The sequence below is a fragment of the Pristiophorus japonicus genome, chromosome 5 (assembly GCF_044704955.1).
Source record: "Pristiophorus japonicus isolate sPriJap1 chromosome 5, sPriJap1.hap1, whole genome shotgun sequence".
NCBI classification, from domain to species: domain Eukaryota; kingdom Metazoa; phylum Chordata; class Chondrichthyes; family Pristiophoridae; genus Pristiophorus; species Pristiophorus japonicus.
Window position 1 is genome coordinate 234,627,149 of NC_091981.1, and position 21,414 is coordinate 234,648,562.

The 21,414-nt window shown below is 40.7% G+C and overlaps 1 protein-coding gene across 2 annotated transcripts in view; it reads right to left on the bottom strand.

The window, feature by feature from the left end:
- The window catches only part of dnajc1 (DnaJ (Hsp40) homolog, subfamily C, member 1), a 345,901-nt gene that overhangs the window by 115,763 nt on the left and 208,724 nt on the right, over nucleotides 1-21,414 (bottom strand). For both annotated transcript variants that reach the window (XM_070881402.1, XM_070881401.1), the window contains 3 exons: nucleotides 19,050-19,143; nucleotides 6,058-6,148; nucleotides 3,229-3,398 (listed from right to left, as the gene is read on the bottom strand). In XM_070881402.1, coding sequence (XP_070737503.1) covers nucleotides 3,229-3,398; nucleotides 6,058-6,148; nucleotides 19,050-19,143 — 355 coding nt within the window. The remainder of the gene's footprint in view (nucleotides 1-3,228; nucleotides 3,399-6,057; nucleotides 6,149-19,049; nucleotides 19,144-21,414) is intronic.

The following is a 21,414-nucleotide window of genomic DNA, read 5'->3' on the forward strand; positions in this document are numbered from 1 at the left end:
TGAGTGGTTGGCAACAGGGGAGGGGGCAGGGTAACATGACTATGGTCACATAGCACAGGCTTATTTGAAGGACTACTGCATTATATGTCGTCAAGAGACACTACATGAAATTACCCTAACCTGAATCGACAGACATTACATGACATGACCCCAACATTACATAACATGACATGACCCCAACACAGCCCGGGGATTTTGCAGGACTTACCCTCAGCTGTCATCGGATCAGCACCACTGCAGGTAGTCGTTCGATTGTGTGCACCCACCAGGGCTGCTGCACATTCCTCCACCTCTGTTAATTTCAATATTTTGGGTGGACCACCCCCCCCCCCCCCCCCCGTGAGTTGCTGCTCTGATCGATTGTTTGACAGTTTCCTCTGCAAAAATAATAGCGATGCTTAACCGAATTGGCCATCTGCTCTTGAGGCACACACAGATAGCCATCAAAGCACTAGTAACATACTGTGTGCATTTAATACAGTCCTTTGTTTAATGTCCCATTAATGTTGCATTAAGCTGCAGGTGGTTCATGAGGAAGACATCTAAGTGCACAAAGATCTTTTAAGGTCTTAAGACCATTCAAGGCAAATAAGGTGCAACATTAAGCTTACCTACATCAATACGTGTCAGATTTACATTGTAAGTAATGAAGGAGTGCATGAATAAAAATACTTACTTACTCTCGCGGCCGCAACTAGGTCATTCCACCTCTTCCTGCACTGTTGGGCCCCACGATGCACATGATCCACTGAGGACACCCACTCAGATATTTCCATCCAAATTCTCTTCCATACAGCTGGGGGCAGTTTTGCACGCCCACCCCTGGACAATTGTCCCCATCTTGCCTCCACCTCAGCAACAAGTGCCTCTCGGGCATCAAAACTGAACTTGCGTGCGGTGCCCTCTTCGTCCCCAACTCTTGATGATCATACTGAATGGTGGTGCAGGCTCGAAGGGCCGAATGGCCAACTCCTGCACGTATTTTCTATGTTTCTAGCTGCTGCATTTTATCCTACTAGTCGTATTATTTAATACTATTCATTGCTTTAGATGCACTTTTGTGTGTGTCTCTCTCTCTCAATATATTATCTGCTGTCTCCTTTTGCTCAACGATTCTCTCCTCTCTCTCAAATCTTCTGCGCATGCACGGGTGATCGCTGACCCCGACACCCAACCAGAATTGTGGGAAAAAAAGAAAATCGGGAAAAAAATATCGCACATGCGCAGATGGTCTGTTTTTTCAGCGGCAAAAAAGTGTTGGATGAATAAAAAATACTACCGCCGGTCAAATACTGCTACCACCGGTCAACTTTTGACCAAACTAGCGGCCTTGTCATAGCGGTATTCCGGCGGTTAAAAAAAACACGCGATCTGCAATTACCACCGGAATACTGCCGAAAAACTGGTGGTAGCGGTATTTGACGAAATTTCAGCCCCTTAATTCTTTATCTCCCCTCCCTTATAGGGCACAGTATCCTTTTTGATGTTCAGATTATTTGTCTTTATAATCCAACCATTTATAGATCATGTTTTTGAACTATGTAGTGCACACTAATATTTGCTACACTCAGAATCAACATGTTTTATGTAGAATGGGTCCAAGTCTGATCTAAAATGTTTACCAACACTTCACAAAGCATCTTCAACACCCTCTAGAGATTTCAGATGGATAGTAACGATTAGTTTCAGACCCTATTCAGGATTTGATGTGATGATTTACTGTGATACAAATTTTGCATTCTTCACAGAGATTTTGGACATGAAAATTATTTGTGCTGGGTAGTTTAATCCTAGTCCTACTGCTAAACAAAATAAAAAGCTCACTCTGGGGTGGGAGCGGGGGGCGGAGGGGATAAGTCCATCTATATTTATGCTCTTATCATGCCAAGACACACCAACAAAAGCAGCTACCTTTTTCTTCCAGCTTCTTTATACCTTGAAGGAACTGAATGGAAAAACTTTCAGCTTCCATTGATGTGTGCACTACAGCTACACATTTACATGCTATCTTTCTGCTCTAGCCAGAAACATATAATGGTGGCAAGTGATAACTAAATTCAAGCATATATTTCTTCAATATTTAATTTATGGAAGTTGTGAAAATTTTAACAAAGGACAACATGACAAACTAGCATTTATCTGACTAGTCAATGAAAACATCTGCCAAGTAGTAAATTTATAAATACTAAATGGGTATCAAGAAAAGATTAAATAGTTTTTGCTTTGAAGCCCTGTATTAGAAAACACATTCAAACACAGAATCTTTAAAAGGTCAAAAATATTTATCAATATAAAGTTCACCAGAATAACAAAGTATGATTAAAATACATCAATGATGCGAGACATTTAAAATGGTTTACATGAATCCATATACCAGCAATTGAACTTACTCTGGAGTTTGTTTCAGGTTTGGAGGGACAATTCATACTGGTTTACATGCTGCAATAATATAACGATATGCACAATATAATGACATGCGCAGCTAGGTTAAAATGTCTAACAGCATCACCAGGTGACACAACTAATTGAGGAATCATTTTGGGTATGGTGAAAATTTTCTATTTCCCTAGCATTTCTCAATTTTAACCTTTGAGATCTAAATCCCAGAAGACCACATTTGTAAGCAGTTCAACACCAGGTGCAGGGGGTTCAACTTTTGGGTTTACATAGGGACTTGATCGATATCAACCCCGTTTATACACTATTTTTTAAATCATACAGTTAAGTGCCGCAATACTAAAAATGGTGTGTGAATGAACCCTTAAAAATGATCAAATACTGAGCAACCACGTCCGTATTCTCGCAAATAATTGTGATCTGGAACTACACACTTTGATTACCTGTAGATTCACTTTGTCCAACTCATTTTTATTAAGGTTTAACAGTAAATAAGACATTATGTATGTTGCTTTTATGCAACCTGTATAGACATTAGTTACAAAATCAGAAGTGATCCATCAGTATGACAGATTTTCTGTTTATACAAGTATTAAAATGTCTTGATAAATTAGGGGTTAAAATCACAACACTGCAGAGAGCTAATGGGACTGCAGCATTTTTGTTTGTAGTTTGCTATGAGATTCTGCCAAACCTCCCTCAACACACATCACTTTTAAAACAACTAGATATTTCTCTACGGCATGTTCCATGTTTGCGAAACCTTAGTATGCAATAAAGTAGCCTCACTAAAAGTATTTAATGTTTAATACATTTGTTTTTGTGACTTACCTTTTTTTGCCCTCTTGACCTGTCTTCCAACCAGTCAGCCATCTGCTGCTCAATCTCCTCAATAGTTGAAGCTTCTTCATGTAATGGTACATAGGAAATACCTCCAGAGTTGGGGGCTGTATACACTGGAAACTCAGATTTTGGTTTCTTTACTTTTGGCCTTTTTTCTTCTGCAAGGTACAAAATGTCTTTTCAGCTTAAACTGTTGAAAGATCAATAAAAAAGGCTTTTTGCATTGTTTTTAAAACTGACAACTGTCAACAAATGCAAAACATATCTAAATGGGGATGAAAAGATACTATTAGGTAATTACATTACCTTCAGTGAGTCATAACTGTAAATTAAAAATAAAAGACATCAAATGCTATAATGATATTGAGCAAGCTGTGAATTGCTATAAAGGAAAGAGGTTTTACTTGTTTTTAAATTTGCTCACAACAAAGAAGTGGAAAACTGCCAACAAATCTCAGAAAGGTGCAGACATAACATTATAGCTCACTATGTCTGTGCAAAGATGCACCCAGTAGGGTAATATTTAGCTTCAGCAGATTATCTATTCACACCTCTTGTCTTCTGCTGCAACACACTGCTTTAATGAGACCCCATGTTGCATTCTCTCAATTTGCAAATTGCATCGAATTCCCCACTACCATACTACTTCTGTCCCTAGAGGACACTGCACAGTCTCTGTTGTAAAGCAAATAGACATGCAGGCAGATTAGCAATTAGGTCATGAAAAACAGGCAGAATAAAACAGCTCCATGCCAATCTGCCTGATTTGCATTTACCCTCTCAAAAAGATGTTAATGTTATCATTAACTGTGCTTCCAAACTATGATTTACTATATTAAGAACACAACAAACAGCTATGAAATACACTGTACCATCCTTCTGTATAGCTAGTCAATTTAGGATGCCATAAGAACATAAGAAATAGGAACAGGAGTAGGCCATACAGCCCCTCGAGCTTGCTCCGCCATTCAATAAGATCATGGCTGATCTGATCATGGACTCAGCTCCACTTCCCCGCCCGCTCCCCATAACCCCTTATCGTTTAAAAAACTGTCTATTTCGGTCTTAAATTTATTCACTGTCTCAGCTTCCACAGCTCTCCGAGACAGCAAATTCCACAGATTTACAACTCTTCGAGAAGAAATTTCTCCTCATCTCTGTTTTAAATGGGCGGCCCCTTATTCTAAGATCATGCCCTCCAGTTCTAGTCTCCCCCATCAGTGGAAACATCCTCTCCTGGTCAAGCCCTCTCATAATCTTACACATTTCGATAAGATCACCTCCTGAATTCCAATGAGTAGAGGTCCAACCTACTCAACCTTTCCTCATAAGTCAACACCCTCATCCCCGGAATCAACCTAGTGAACCTTCTCTGAACTGCCTCCAAAACAAATATATCCTTTCGTAAATATGGAAACCAAAACTGCACGCAGTATTCCAGGTGTGGTCTAACAAATACCTTATATAGCTGTAGCAAGACTTCCCTGCTTTTATACTCCATCGCCTTTGCAATAAAGGCCAAGATACCATTGGCCTTCCTGATCACTTGCTGTACCTGCATACTATCCTTTTGCGTTTCATACACAAGTACCCCCAGGTCCCGCTGTACTGCGGCACTTTGCAATCTTTCTCCATTTAAATAATAACTTGCTTTTTCTGCCAAAGTGATGACCTCACACTTTCCAACATTATTCTCCATCGGCCAAATTTTTACCCACTCACTTAGCCTGTCTATGTCCTTTTGCAGATTTTGTGTGTCCTTCTCACACATTGCTTTTCCAACCATCTTTGTATTGTCAGCAAACTTGGCTATGTTACACTCATATTAGCAAATATATTATCCACAACAGTATGGTCTATGTTTGGGACAATTAGCATTAAAATAATCATACTATCTTATTCTTGAGAAACAAGCACGCAGAATCAACAGTCCTGGTTACTGTGGGATGCTGTTTATCCAAAGAGTTCAGGAAACGCTCCTGTTCAGATGAATATATTCAGAAAGCTGATCCCATTAATTCCAATGCTGCATAGTACATTAACTAATATTAATTCAGCACAGGAACTGATTTACACTGAAATTATTGCAGACACAAAGCACTGTGTAAGTATACCTAGTTCAAATAAATGGTTGCCAACTGTATTTCTTCTTACAATACCATTCACAATAAAGTGGTGTTGCTTGGAACAAATGGAACTTTTAATGTCTGGGTTAGACCATAACATAGAATAGTCATTAGAATACAAATTAAGAAACATTTTTAACATGTTCATTCAGTCATTGGCTGACAATATTCAGATCCCAGCATTTTCAAACCTTTAAGGATCTGGTTATCAAACACATTAATGAGGAAACTAACATTACTCTTGAAACACAACATTATCAACTCTGAATAAATCAAAAGGCTGTGGAGTTTCCATGATTTTAATTTCTTACAATTGTTTTAGTGCAAATGTTGCAAATATTAAAGAAAAAGATGTGGAAAATGCAAAGCAGTCTTTGTTCTATCAGCAAACCACATAGTTCAAGACAATTTTGTTCTAGTCTAAAGCTGAATCTGCTATATACATATAGCTTTACATAGTAAGCTTGTGTCTATCAGACACTGTACTGAGCCTACTGAAATATTTTACTCGTGATTCTTTATGACAATGAGTAATAGGTGAATGTCATCACTCAGCCAATGGACATGGTAAAATACAGTTCTGCTAAGAAGAAATGTGAAGTCTTTTATGATAGCTGTTCATTATCTGTTAAATAGTCTGACTCCAGTGACAAAAACAGCACACTATTTACACAGCACAGATGTGTCTTACTCTGCACAGCTTCAAGTTGAGCCTGGGTCTCCGCCTCCTCTTTTTCTTTTATTTTCATTTCTTTCCATTCCCGATAAAAATCCGTAACAGCCTACAACAAAAACATGGAAATAAATTAATTAAACAATGTGCATGTTTACAACCAAGTAATTCAAATCATTACACAATTTTCAGTTGTCACATTTTTAAGGATATAAACTTTCACAACATAACCAATTTTACATACTGGTATTTCCATGGATAAAAACAAAATGAATGGCACCATATTATATCTGATTAAGATCATAAATTTTGCAATACTTTTCCAGTTTTTAGAAAAAGATGTGCACAATCTTCAGCTCTATAAAGAATTTCTTGCATTTACATAAAAACATATGCACAATACCTACAGGTGGGTTTTTTTCTAATTCAATCAATGTAACGATTACAAATTAAGGAATAATCTTCCAAATTTTAGTGTTGTGAATTAAAATTGGTACAAAGAAAATGACAGAGAAAAGTCAACATTAGAGATGTAATTTTAACAAATCAACTGAAAACATTTACTGTGCAAACAGTGGAATTCTGAACCTGTGCACATGCAATGACACTATTAGCATGCTCAAATTGTGACTGCCCCATTTCAAAATTTGTCCTCGATATGCAACTATGCTTTTATCTGCAAGCATTGTACATTGGCCAAATTAGCAGCTGGAGGGTAATAATTAGAAAGCTGTTCTACCTGTGCTGATTGATCAACCGCAATCTCAGTACAATTAGTTAAGAGGTGAATGTACACAATTTCCTTATGAAATCAAATTTCAAATTAATTAAGTGACAAACAGATTATTAAAAAGGTGTGCAGAACAGCAAGCCAAAAACAAAACAAATATTTAAAGGAGCAAAAACAAGCGAGGCTACAAAAACTCTTCCAATTATAGAAGCAACAACTTAGCTAAAGAGCATCTTTTTCTCTCGGTTGCGTAGAATCATAGAAATTCGGTCCATCGTGTCTGTGCCAGCTGAAGAGCTACCCAGCCTAATTCCACTTTCCAGCTCTTGGTCTGTAGCCCTGTAGGTTACAACACTTCAAAGTGTATATCCAAGGACTGTTTTAAATGCAATGAGTGTTTCTGCCTTTACCACCCTTTCAGGGAGTGAGTTCCAGATTCCACCAACACCCACAGGATGAAAAATATTCTCAACTCCCCTCAAATCCATCTACCAATTACTTTAAATCTATGCCCCCAGTTATTGACCTCTCTGCTAAGGGAAATAGGTCCTTCCTATCCACTCTATAATTACAGCCCCGATAATTTTATACACCTCAATTAGGTCTCCCCTCAAATTCCGGTATTCCAAAAAAAAAACGCAACATATCCAATCTTTCCTCATAGCTAAAATTCAAGTCCTGGCAACATACTCATAAATATCCTCTGTACCCTCTCTAATGCAATCACACCTTTCCTGTAACGTACTGTACGCAGTACTCTAGCTGTGGCCGAACTAGAGGTTCAAGCTGAACCTCCCTGCTCTTAAATCCTATGCCTTGACTAATAAAGGAAAATACCTTGTATTCCTTCTTAGCCACGTTCAGGGATCTGTGGACATGGACTCCAAGTGCTTTCTATTCCTTACACTTTTCAGTATCCTACCATTTATTGTGTATTTTCTTGTCTTGTTAGCCCTCCCCAAATGCAATACATCACACTTCTCCGGATTAAATTCCATTTGCTACTGTTCTGCCCACCTGGCTAGTCCATTGATATCTTCCTGCAGTCGACAGCTTTTTTCCTCACTATCAACCACACAGCCAATTTTTGTCTAGCTGCAAACTTCTTAAACTTCAATGTAGAGGGGCATGATTAAGTCATTGATATATACCACAAAAAACAAGGTAGCTAGTACTGAGCCCTCAGGAACCCCACTGGAAAGAGCCTTCCAGTCACAAAAACACCTGTCGAACATTATCCTTTGCTTCCTGCCACTGAGCCAATTTTGGATCCAACTTGCCACCTTCCCTTGGATCCTATGGCTTTTACTTTTCTGGCCACTCTGCCACAGGAGACCTTGTCAAAAGCCTTGCTAAAATCCATGTAGACTACATCAAACGGACTACCCTCATCAAATCTCCTCAAAAAATTCAATCGTTAGTCAAACGTGACCTTCCCTTACAAGGTGAAAAATACGTATCACTATTTGGAGGTTGAAAGACAGATCGGCGGGTTACATTTGTATGCGAGTTATTGCAGTGGGTGCTGTCCACTATATTTGACTAAAACATATTTAAATGGTATATATAACCAGACTCCACTGTCGTGCTGAGCCAAATTGATCCAACTCTGCACCGAATGCAAAAGACAAGGCTGCACTCATCTTCAACCAGAAGTACCGAGTGGGTGCTCCAGAACTAGCCGGGCCTTTAGCCAAGCTGTTCTAGGACAGCTACAACACTGGCATCAACCCAACAAAGTGGAAAATTGTCCTGTACACAAAAAGCAGGTCAAATCCAATCCGGCCAATTACCGGCCCATCAGCCTACTCTCAATCATCAGCAAGGTGATGGAAGGGGTTGTCAACAGTGCTATCAAGCAGCACTTACTCACCAATAATCAGTTTAGGTTCTGCCAGGACCATTCGGCTCCAGACCTCTTTAGGACCGTGGTCCAAATCGGGACAAAGGAGCTGAATTCCAGAGGTGAGGCGAGAGTGACTGCCTTTGACATCAAGGCAGTATTTGACCCAAGTGCGGAATCAATGAGCCTTAGTAAAATTGAAGTAAATGGGAATCGGGGGAAAACTCTCCACTGGCTGGAGTCATACCAAGCACAAAGGAAGATGGTTGTGGTTGTTGGAGGTCAATCATCTTAGCCCCAGGATATCGCTGCAGGAGCTCCTCAGGGCAGTGTCCTAGACCTAACCATTTTCAGCTACTTCATCAATAACCTCCTCTCCATCATAAGGTCGTAAGTGGGAATGTTCGCTGATGAATACATAATGTTCAGTTCCATTTGCAGCTCCTCAGACAATGAAGCAGTCCATGCCCGCATGCAGCAAGACCTGGACAATATTCAGGCTTAGGGTAATATTTGCGCCATACAAGTGCCAGGTGATAACCATCTCCAACAAGAGAGAGTCTAACCACCTTCCCCTGACATTCAGTGGCATTACTATTGTCGAATCCCCCATTAACAACATTCTGGGGGTCACCATTGACCAGAAATTTAACTGGACCAGCTGCATAAATACTATGACTACAAGAGTGACTCATCTCCTGACTCACCAAAATCTTTCCACCATCTACAAGGCACAGGTTAGGAGTATGATGGAATACTCTCCACTTGGCTGGACGAGTGCAGCTCCAACAACACTCAAGAAGTTTGACACCATCCAAGACAAAGCAGCTCACCTGATTGGCACCCCATCCACCACCTTAAACATTCACTATCTCCGCTACCGGCGCACCCTGGCTGCAGTATGAACCATCTACAAGATGCATTGCAGCAACTCGCCAAGGCTTCTTCAACAGCACCTCCCAAACCCTTAACCTATACCACCTAGAAGAATAAGAGCAGCAGGCGCATGGGAACACAACCACCTGCAAGTTCCCGTCTAGGTCACACACGATCCCAACCTGGAAATATACCACCATTCCTTCATCGTTGCTAGGTGAAAATCCTGGAACTCCCTACCTAACAGCACTATGGGAGTAACTTCTTCAACCAGACTCAAGGTGGCAGCTCAGCTCCACCTTCTCAAGGGCAATTAGGGATGAGCAATAAATGCTGGCCTTGCCAGTGACGTCCACATCCCATGAATGAATAAAGAGAAATCCCACGTGGAATCTAACCTGACTCTTATCTCAAGCAGGAATACCAGCACATCAACTACAAGACTGGTTATTAGTAGAGCACGGACAGCCATGATTTTAAATGGGACAAGTTCCTACCAACACAATCAGCTGGTGTTGGAACAGCTGATGTTTCTGGCTGAGAGTGAGGGAAGGTTGTCTTTGATTCTGCTGTCGGGCATAAGCTAAGTGGGTGCAAACTTGGAGAATCAGTGATATCTAGATTATACAGGTTTCAAAGGAGGGAGAGAGAAAACAGGGAATTAAAGACCAGTTAACGTGACATCGATAGTGGGGAAAATGTTGGAATCAATTATTAAAGATATAATAGCAGTGCATTTTGAAAGCAGTGACAGAATCGGTCCAATTCAGCATGGATTTATGAAAGGGAAATCATGCTTGACAAATCTTCAAGAATTTTTTGAGGATGTAACTAGTAGAGTGGACAAAGGAGAACCAGTGGATGTATTTGGACTTTCAAAAAGCTTTTGACAAGGTCCCACACAAGAGATTAGTGTGCAAAATTAAAGCACATGGTATTGAGGTAATGTATTGACATGGATAGAGAACTGGTTGGCAGACAGGAAGCAAAGAGTAGGAATAAACAGGTCCTTTTCAGAATGGCAGGCAGTGACTAGTGGGGTATCGCAAGGTTCAGTGCAGGGACCCCAGCTATTTACAATATACATTAATGATTTAGACGAAGGAATTGAATGTAATATCTCCAAGTTTGCAGATGACACTAAGCAGGGTGGCAGTGTGAGCTGTGAGGAGGATGCTAAGAAGCTGCAGGGTGACTTGGACAGGTTAGGTGAGTGGGCAAATGCATGACAGATGCAGTATAATGTGGATAAATGTGAGGTTATCCATTTTGGTGGCAAAAACAGGAAGGCAGAATATTATCTGAATGGTGACAGATTAGGAAAAGGGGAGGTGCAACGAGACCTGGGTGTCATGGTACATCAGTCATTGAAAGTTGGCATTCAGGTACAGCAGGCGGTGAAGGCGGCAAATGGCATGATGGCCTTCATAGCGAGAGGATTTGAGTTGTACAGGGCCTTGGTGAGGCCACACCTTGAAGATTGTGTACAGTTTTGGTCTCCTAATCTGAGGAAGGACATTCTTGCTATTGAAGGAGTGCAGCAAAGGCTCACCAGGCTGATTCCCGGGATGGCAGGATTGACATATGAAGACAGACTGGATCGACTAGGCTCACATTCACTGGAATTTAGAAGAATGAGAGGGAATCTCATAGAAACATATAAAATTCTGACGGGATAGGACAGGTTAGATACAGGAAGAATGTTCCCGATGTTGGGGAAGTCCAGAACCAGGGGTCACAGTCTAAGGATAAGGGGTAAGCCATTTAGGACCAAGATGAGGAGAAACTTCTTCACTCAGAGAATTGTGAACCTGTGGAATTCTCTACCACAGAAAGTTGTTGAGACCAGTTTGTTAGATATATTCAAAAGGGAGTTAGATGTGACCCTTAGGGCTAAAGAGATCAAGGGGTATGGAGAGAAAGCAGGAATGGAGTACTGAAGTTGCATGATCAGCCATGATCATATTGAATGGTGGTGCAGGCTCGGAGGGCCGAATGGCCTACTCCTGCACCTATTTTCTATGTTTCGATGTTTCATTTGGGTTTTTTGGAGGTAAGTTATATGAAGGTTGCCTTATAAGCAAGTACATACTGTCAATTACAAAACAGCCAATTAAGCCTGCATACATACTCATCTATCTTGAGCTTTATTTCAATAATATTTTTTCCCATTTAGTTATGGGCAATGCATTTTTAACAACTAAAGGAAAGCAGAAAAGGACCAGTTTCTCCTATTTTGTGTTATACCCAGGAACTGAAAATTCCACCATCTTGAATTTCTTAAAGTTCAATTTGTTGCAGCAAATTTACTTACTCATGTATAAACATTACAATGAGCTATGCAGCTAGGAGGAGCATCATATCCAATCCTGATCCTTTCCTCATCTGAGAGATACATAGGTACACACACACTCCATCCACAGGAGTCACTGGATAGAAATCAGAAGCTGGATTTCCAATTAATTTATCACCTGCCCACCCCACCCCAGGGAAACCAATGCCTACCTTAGCAGATGCCTCACTGTAAACCTTTCTGACCAAATTACATAGACCAGGGATTGAACCGGAGAGCTTCCCAATCTTTAAATAAAAGTTGCTTTTACTTGGTCAGAAGTATTTTTTGCTACTCCCATAAACATATTACTTTTATTTTCTAATATTAAAATTTACTTGACAAATATTCAGGGGCAGGTGGGCTAAGGTAAAAAAGTCATTTTCAGCATACATATTTTAAGAACTGCTCTGATACAAATAAGGATCCAGTTTGATGACAGATTGTGAAATTGTGCATTGTGCATGCTGGATAATTGGTATAATTATTGTATATTAGCAAAAAAATTACTTCAGTTTGAATAGTCTTTAATAACTACAGAAGCAAAATATATAATTTTGTGATACAAATAAAATGGTCTGAATTAGAGAGACCTAGAGCACAATTACTAAGTAGTATAAATGTACATAACTGAATGTAATCATTTTATTGCAATGAAAACAGTGAAATCATGACCGGTGTTTTTGTTTCAACAGAGCAATGTAATATACTAAGTACTTTGGTTATACAGGTTATGTTATATATGCAGACTATAGATATAATCTCTGTGTCGTCACTGTATAGTTGCATAAGATGGAGACTTGTTACCTGATGTAACATCAATAAGGTTTACACTGTGTAGATACTATGCTGGCACCACTAGAGGGTGCAACTGCTGGAGACCGGGGTTTCCTGCCCCTGTGGCAGAGGCTGTTCACCAGAGGGCACTGCGGTGGGAGACCCGAGGGTCATCTGCATAGGTATGCAGGGCCCAGTATAAAAGGTTGCTCACCATGCTTGTGCCATTCTGGAGTTACGAATAAAGGACCAAGGTCACTACAGTTTGAGTACAACACATTGCCTTGTGGAGTCATTCATAAGTGCAATACAGACATAACAGGTTGAACCTCCCTTATCCTGAACCCTCGGGACCTGGCCTATTCCAGATAAGGGAGGTTCAACCTATACTTTGTACTGATATTTAACAAAATGTAGCACAGCATTAAAAAAAAACTTTTATTTTCTAATCTCTTAATTAGGTGTTTAATTCCTAATTAATTACAAGCAGGTATGTCTCAACTTTCAAAAGATACTAGCTTCCAATCTTTGGATATTGCAAAATTTATTACAAAAAATACTTCCATATTTCATAAAACATACTTAACATTGGGAAAATAAAAAATGTTTGGTGAATAGACTTCTGCTAATGCTGAACTATGGTTAAATAGGTTTCTACTTTTTAAATGTCCAGTAAAGTGAATATTCCTGGATGCACTATGCATTGTTGCAAATATTTTTCCTTGCTTAACTAAGTGCAGTAGCAATTTGGTAGCTCACTCAAATCACAATTTGTTTATCACCGTGGTCCATTTTGAAGTTCAATCAGTGAGTAAAACTACTCAAGTTTCAAGATCGATCTGGATAAACACGACTTCGCTTGTCCGCACAGTTTTTAATAGCGAGGTTTAAGTAGGCAAAACAGCTGGACACTTTTGTAATTGTAATTTTGTACACAATGTGCACGAGGCTGCAACTGAGGCAGTAGTTTGAGAGGGGAAGAAAACATGAGAGACTCCGAGGAAAAGCAAAGACCTAGGAGGTCTGAACATAATCACAATTAATATTTTCCTGTTGCTTAAGTGTTCCTGTTAGAAGCAACGGTCTCAGTTACTTGATATGGTTCAACATACCAGCATCAACACAGATACGCTAATAGCTGATTTATTGCAACAAAATTATTGCAAAACTACATTGGCCCATTGTGACCTTGAGAACTTGTTTAATTTTAAAAAGTCAGACTTTCAAAATTCAACTTAATCAAAAATATATTTATTAAATCTATAAAATAACAGGTTAACAGCAAAATAACATACAACTTAAGCCAAAAGAAAGTATAGTCATGAACTACCCCATAATCTGAAATGTTTCTGTATCTGTACACTTATTGATGTCACGCCCATTATCCCATTTTGCAATTCAAGTCTTTTGATTATAGGCAACCTCAAATTAGACATTTTAAGCAGAACTGTTCCTTGATAACCTCCACGTTCCATTCCAGTATCATGATAAATGGGGAGTGTAAACAGAATCCTCACTATACTTATTCATGCCATCACTAGAGAATTCTTCATGCCACATGAGTTCTGCACAAAATTGCTTCTTCAGGATGCCTCAAATCAGTAATTTTAAAGCATACAATTGAAAATAAAGAATAATTTGTATTTATATAGCAACTCACAAGCCAGAGAATTACTTTTGAAGTGTATTACTGTTATGCAGGAAAAGGTTACACAGTTCAGTAGAATACTCTTCAATTTTCTTTAAATTCTCCCTCCACAACAATTTTCTTCAAATTCTCCCTCCACAACAATGTTCTTCCTTCCTCACTGAAGTGCCAACACATGGGAAGTGTACAACTCCAGTACCTTGCCCAAGTTGCAAATTCTTCATGCCATTCGAGGAGGTATCAGGAGGATACTCAAGCATGGGAAGAGGGTATTACAGCCAAGGCTAAACCCGTCTCCACACGTACATATTTTCCATTAGGGCCACATAGATAGTGCTTTGGAGCAGGAAGTCAGGCCGATTCAAAAACCTTTCATCCTACCTGAAAAATCCCTTTCGGCTTCTTCGCGAAAGTGGCTACACATGTGGACTGTGCCAACTCTAACGACATGATTTATATTAACCTCAAAATAGGCTTATGATAACTAATAAGTGATTTAACAGTGTCCCTTAAAATTGTGAATATAAATATAAACATATGAGCTGTAGGTCATCATGGGCAGCAGGATAGGTCAGGATGGGCAGCAGGATAGGTCAGGAGGAAAACATACCAAGGCACTCCAGCTGCTACATCAAGCAAGATAATTACAGATGATGAAGGCACAAGGCTCATATTAGTTCATCCATTCAATTAAGATCCTAAGGTCTCCTTCATTGCAGCATCCAATTGTCTTTAAAAATAAATGATTCTAGGAGTTTCTGCTCCCTGGGTGTCTATAGAATATATTGATCAATGTGTGGAGAATAATTTCCTGATGTTAGCCATTAATTTACCTTTCACTAGTTTTAATCCATGTCCCTATTTCTTGCTTTAGTTTAAAGTCATTTTCTGGATTTAACTTTTCTGTATCATTAACCATCATGTATACCTTTGTCAGATCATCTCCTTTCAAGACCGAAAAGCCTAAGCCTCTTAATCATCATATTTTAGACTTCTGACAGGAAGCTATAGTTCTCAATTTTAATAGCATGTTGTTCCAAGGTGCATTCTGACTACAGTTTGATCATAATTTTCTAACTTGCATTCTACTGTTTTGGCTATACGGTTCAACATTCTATTGGCTACGTTGATGTTGGCAGAGGCCAGGTAGCAGGCCTCCCCGATCCACTTGGCCAAAGAACGGTGCATATTATAGTAAGGCAGGGACCATAGACAATTTTATTAAAAAGCAAATTAAAGAGTGAACAAAAAAAAACAAGTGGTTGCAAGTTGCTTTTACATTGGTCATTTGAGCCTCAGTTCCTGTCAGGCAAATCTCATGCACCTGGCAGTAACTTGCTGAATTCATCAAGACCATCTGCCAGGAAGACATTTTTTTTTAAATCACGTCTTCTCAACGACAGGCTCAGTGTATTTGCTAAGCTTACATTAGGTTGCCGCTAGGTGTGGAAGATCTGCGTGTCCGAACAGGTGGCAAAAGCATCCTTTGAAGGCCAGTGTAAAACTAGCTACATATCATAAGACAGGGCAGGTGCTACTACCAGGTATTATAATACAGTAAAATTCACTACCAAGTATGCAACTCAATACACTCAGTTCTAACAATAAAAATGAGGGGGGCTCGACAAGGTGGATGCAGAGAGGATATTTCCACTCATAGGGGAAACAAAAACTAGGGGGCATAGTCTCAGAATAAGGGGCCGCCCATTTAAAACTGAGAGGAGGAGGGATTTCTTCTGAGGCTTGTAAATCTATGGAATTCTCAGTTGTGGAGGCTGGGTCATTGAATATATTTAAGGTGGAGAATGAGAGATTTCTGAGCGATAAGGGAATAAAGGGTTATGGGGAGCGGGCAGGGAAGTGAAACTGAGTCCATGATCAGATCAGCCATGATAGTATTAAATGGCGGAGCAGGCTCGAGGGGTCAAATGGCCTATTCCTGCTCCTATTTCTTATGTTATGTTCGAACTTAAACTACTCAAAAAAATTTAGCAGTGAAAAATCTAGCAGTTCTATGTTCTTTGACAACACCTCTCAAACCCGCGACCTCTACCACCTAGAAGGACAAGGGCGGCTGGCGCACAGGAACACCATCATCTCCAAGTTCCTCATCAAGTCACACACCATCATGACCTGGAAATATATCACCTTCCTTCATCGTGCTGGGTCAAAATCCTAGAACTCCCTCCCCAACAGCACTCTGGGAGTACCAGAACGTCCCAAAGCACTCCACAGCCAAAGTGTAGTCACCGTTGCAAATTAAACACCTGTGAACTCAGCCCTTTTTGGTGTGGAAGCTGGTCATCCTTGATACGAGGGACTGCCTAATACTACTACTATGGGAGTACCTTTACCGCACGGACTGCAGTGATTCAAGGCGGCGGCTCACTATCACCACCTCAATTCGGGATGGGCAATAAATTCTGGTCTTGTTAGCAACGCCCACATCCCATGAACAAATAAAAAAAATACAAGCCTTGAGCTCAGCACAGGTCAGCAATCAAACCTGACCTTTAATGGCATGCTCAGCTATTTGCTAAACCATTGTCTGAGCAAGAAACAACTTTTTTCCCCATTTGAATTTAGATTTCACAATGATTCATAGCAAAACAATTTACAACAACTTGTATTTATATCATGCCATTAATGTAGGAAACGTTCCAAGGCACTTCATCACAGGAATGTAAACAAACAAAAACTGACGAGTCAAAGGAGGAGATATTAGGAGTGACTAAAAGCTTGGCCAAAAAGGTCCATTTTAAGGTGATTCCTGGGGGGCAGGGGCAAAGAGAAAGAGAGAGCATGGTGCAGAGTTGTAGGTTTTAAGGAGTGTCGTAAGGGAGGAGAGAGCAGTGGAGAAGTTTAGGAGGAATTTCCAGAGCTTAGGGCCTAGGTAGCTCAAGCATGGTGGGTCGAAGGAAATCGGGGATGCACAAGAGAAAAACAGAGTTCCCAGATGATTGTAGGGATGGAGAAGGTTAGACAGATAGGGAGGGCGAGGCCAGGAAGGGATTCGAACACAAGGATGATTGATATAATATATATATTTTGAAAAGAAAAAATTTACATTGCCATGGGGAAAGTGAGACTTTGGATAGCTCTTTCAAAGATCTAGTACAATGGGCCGAAAGGCCTCCTTCCGTGCTGTACGATTCTATGAATATGGGTGCGGTATCGGAGTAGCCAGTCCAATGAAACTGTAACCCAGCATGAGTCGATGCTTTCAAGAAGAGAGAAAATTGAACAGGAGAACCCCCAGCCTGGAGTGGATATTCTATTTAAAAAGTGGTTTGTTGTTCTTTAATGATTTTGACTTCATCTAAACAGCTTTCATGTGTGAGCCTACGAAGTGTTGCCAAGCTATTTAGTCGCAGAGGAGCCCCAATGCTGTCCGTACCTCATAAGCACACATCGATTTTCCAGCAGGGATCACTGAATAATGATCGGAAGCAGCAACCACCCCTAACCCAGGGACACTAAAATCAACTGTAAAGCCACTACCGCAGCCCAGCTTGACCAGCGTTGATTAAGTATTTATCCTAAGAGTGTAACAAAATTCAGGATGTCAAAAAGGCCATTCTATCCATCAAACCCACTTCAGCCATGGTAGATGATTGATTATTCTATCATGGATGACCATCCCTCCCCCAACACTACAGGTTGACTTTAAGGACACTAATTTACTTGGCTGACCTCTGCTGAAAATCAAGCCGTGTTGTTAAATATCTTGCTTTCACTCAGATGGATAGATATCAATCCAAGTGTCCCTGAATCAAGCTGGAACCTACCCGAGGCTGCATGGCTCAGCTACTCACTACCATAATAAATGGAGTTTTAGCCAAGTCCATGTAATCATGAATCAATTATTTTCCTAAATCAGCAAAACGGCAGGAGATTTAATTTCCTTCCTGTTTTGAACATCCTCCCTTCATCTTTCACCCTCCCTTAGTGGTTAATACCAGGATACTGTTCCACAAACACCAATGGCCCTCCTACTTCGCCAAGTGACTATTCATAATATGCAAGTCTGGAAGGTTGGGAAGGCGATTTGATCATGGGGACCATCATAGTTAAGCTACATTCTGTTCTTGCTCGACATGGCCACTTTTAGGTGTGATTTAATTCCCCTCCTTATCTCAGAAATGTTGAGACCAATATAGTGGTCGACTGCTACCCTGGTGGAGATTGGTTAAATTCAATTCGTATCAGAAATTAAGTCTGGGACATCCATGATCTGTACAACACATTACCAACGTTCCCCCTAAGGTGCATAGCCACCCACCAATCGAGAGGGTCTGCGCAGGCCTCTCAACAGCTGATGCCTCTGGAAAATATACAGCGCAGCAGCCACACAGCAATTTTAAAGGGACTGTGCAGCCAAAAAAAAATTAGAGGGGCATTGCTCATTACCATGCTACGTGGCATATTTACCCATTGAACCATTGGGTATATTTAACATCTAACAGAAATTAAATATTCATATGTCACCTGCAGAAGTCATGGCACTGGTTTACACATCGGTGCAATCTTCAAAATTCTCAATGGTTTTTTTTTTGATGGACAATGGCAAGACACCAAAACATACAGGACATTGTTGTTCAATAATACATCAAACAATTACAACACAGATAACCCATTTAATGCAGAGGATATTTTGTGGAAGCTTGATGCTACAGCTGTGAAAATTGAAATTTTGAGAGCATGCGGTCTCAGGAACTATGCATTGCACGAGAGGGCAACAATGCTTCTTTCAACCAAATGAATGTCTAAAATAAATAGCTTTACAGGTTTCTTCTCTTCTTACCTGATAGCACTGTGGTAATGACTTCAGAATAAAATAAAACCAGATTCCTATCTTGCACGGCAACAGGTCCTGCCACTGAGGCTTTACAAAAGATCTGCAGGATAGCCACAATAAAAAAAAATACAGGTTACTCCATTCAAAGCAAGCCCCTCAAGATTTTGGTTATAGGTTTCTATTTAAGGGTACATTAGTGGCCTATGAAAACAGTATCCAGACTAATAGAACAGACATAATTATCGAAGAGTTCCTGATCTCCGAAAGACCATCCGAACTCTCACCGAGTGAAAGCCTGCTATTTCATGAGAACATAAGAATTAGGAACAGGAGTAGGCCATCTAGCCCCTCGAGTCTGCTCCGCCATTCAACAAGATCATGGCTGATCTGGCCGTGGACTCAGCTCCACTTACCCGCCCGCTCCCCGTAACCCTTAATTCCTTTATTGGTTTAAAAATCTATCTATCTGTGATTTGAATACATTCAATGAGCTAGCCTCAACTGCTTCCTTGGGCAGAGAATTCCACAGATTCACAACCCTCTGGGAGAAGAAATTCCTTCTCAACTCGGTTTTAAATTGGCTCCCCCGTATTTTGAGACTGTGCCCCCTTATTCTAGTCTCCCCGACCAGTGGAAACAACCTCTCTGCCTCTATCTTGTCTATCCCTTTCATTATTTTTAAAGTTTCTATAAGATCACCCCTCATCCTTCTGAACTCCAACGAGTAAAGACCCAGTCTACTCAATCTATCATCATAAGGTAACCCCCTCAGGAATCAGCCTATTGAATCGTCTCTGTACCCCCTCCAAAGCTAGTATATCCTTCCTTAAGTAAGGTGACCAAAACTGCACACAGTACTCCAGGTGTGGCCTCACCAATACCCTGTACAGTTGCAGCAGGACCTCCCTGCTTTTGTACTCCATCCCTCTCGCAATGAAGGCCAACATTCCATTCGCCTTCCTGATTACCTGCTGCACCTGCAAACTAACTTTTTGGGATTCATGCACAAGGACCCCCAGGTCCCTCTGCACCGCAGCATGTTGTAATTTCGCCCCATTCAAATAATATTCCCTTTTACTGTTTCTCCACCCCCTCCCCCACCCCCCCCGCCCCAAGGTGGATAACCTCACATTTTCCGACATTGTATTCCATCTGCCAAATCTTAGCCCATTCGCTTAACCTATCTAAATCTCTTTGCAGCCTCTCTGTGTCCTCTACACAACCCGCTTTCCCACTAATCTTTGTGTCATCTGCAAACTTTGTTACACTACACTCTGTCACCTCTTCCAGGTCATCTATGTATATTGTAAACAGTTGTGGTCCCAGCACCGATCCCTGTGGCATACCACTAACCACCGATTTCCAACCCGAAAAGGACCCATTTATCCCGACTCTCTGCTTTCTGTTAGCTAGCCAATTCTCTATCCATGCTAATACATTTCCTCTGACTCCGCGTACCTTTATCTTCTGCAGTAACCTTTTGTGTGGCACCTTATCGAATGCCTTTTGGAAATCTAAAATACACCACATCCATCAGTACACCTCTATCCACCATGCTCGTTGTATCCTCAAAGAATTCCAGTAAATTAGTTAAACATGATTTCCCCTTCATGAATCCATGTTGCGTCTGCTTGACTGCACTATTCCTATCTAGATGTCCCGCTATTTCTTCCTTAATGTCTCCACAGGGAGAGACAGACAGTGTGTGAAGCAGCATCCTCTGCTCAAGGAAGAGAGAGAGAGAGAGAGAGAGAGAGAGAGAGAGAGAGAGAGAGAGAGAGAGAGAGGAGAGACCGCGCGATCAGGGAGGGGGGGGTGGGTGGGGGGAGAGAGAGCAAAGGAGAGCGGCACGAAGGGAGCAGGGTGCTGATCTCAGCAGCAAAATATATAAAAACACTTTTTGTAACATTCATTCAGCAGCTTCTTGCTCAGGTTATCATTCTCACTGTGTGCTTTTGTATGACATAAATGTGTACACGCACGAGTCACAGACATCTACAATACATGCAGATCTTGGGTCCTGGACCCAGATTGGGAATCCCTTTAAATTTAAGAAATCTGATTGGTGGTATACAACTCCAGTATAAGCCATATAACTACAGCCCTATTCTCCCAAACTGATGCTGAACCCTCATGTTCTTAAAAAAAAAAAAATCCATTTCAAATTTCTCATCACCTGGCTCTTTCAGCTTTTTGGGACTAAATACTGCTCCACCAATTTAAAAGGTTTTTAAAAAATCCTATGTTGTTTTAATTTAAAAATACACCATCAGCTATCAAGACAGCTGCTCTCTCTGCACACTCTACTATGCAAAACGTCACGTGGGCAACCTTTCTTCTGAGACTTCTATGGGTCTGACCCCTGACAGCA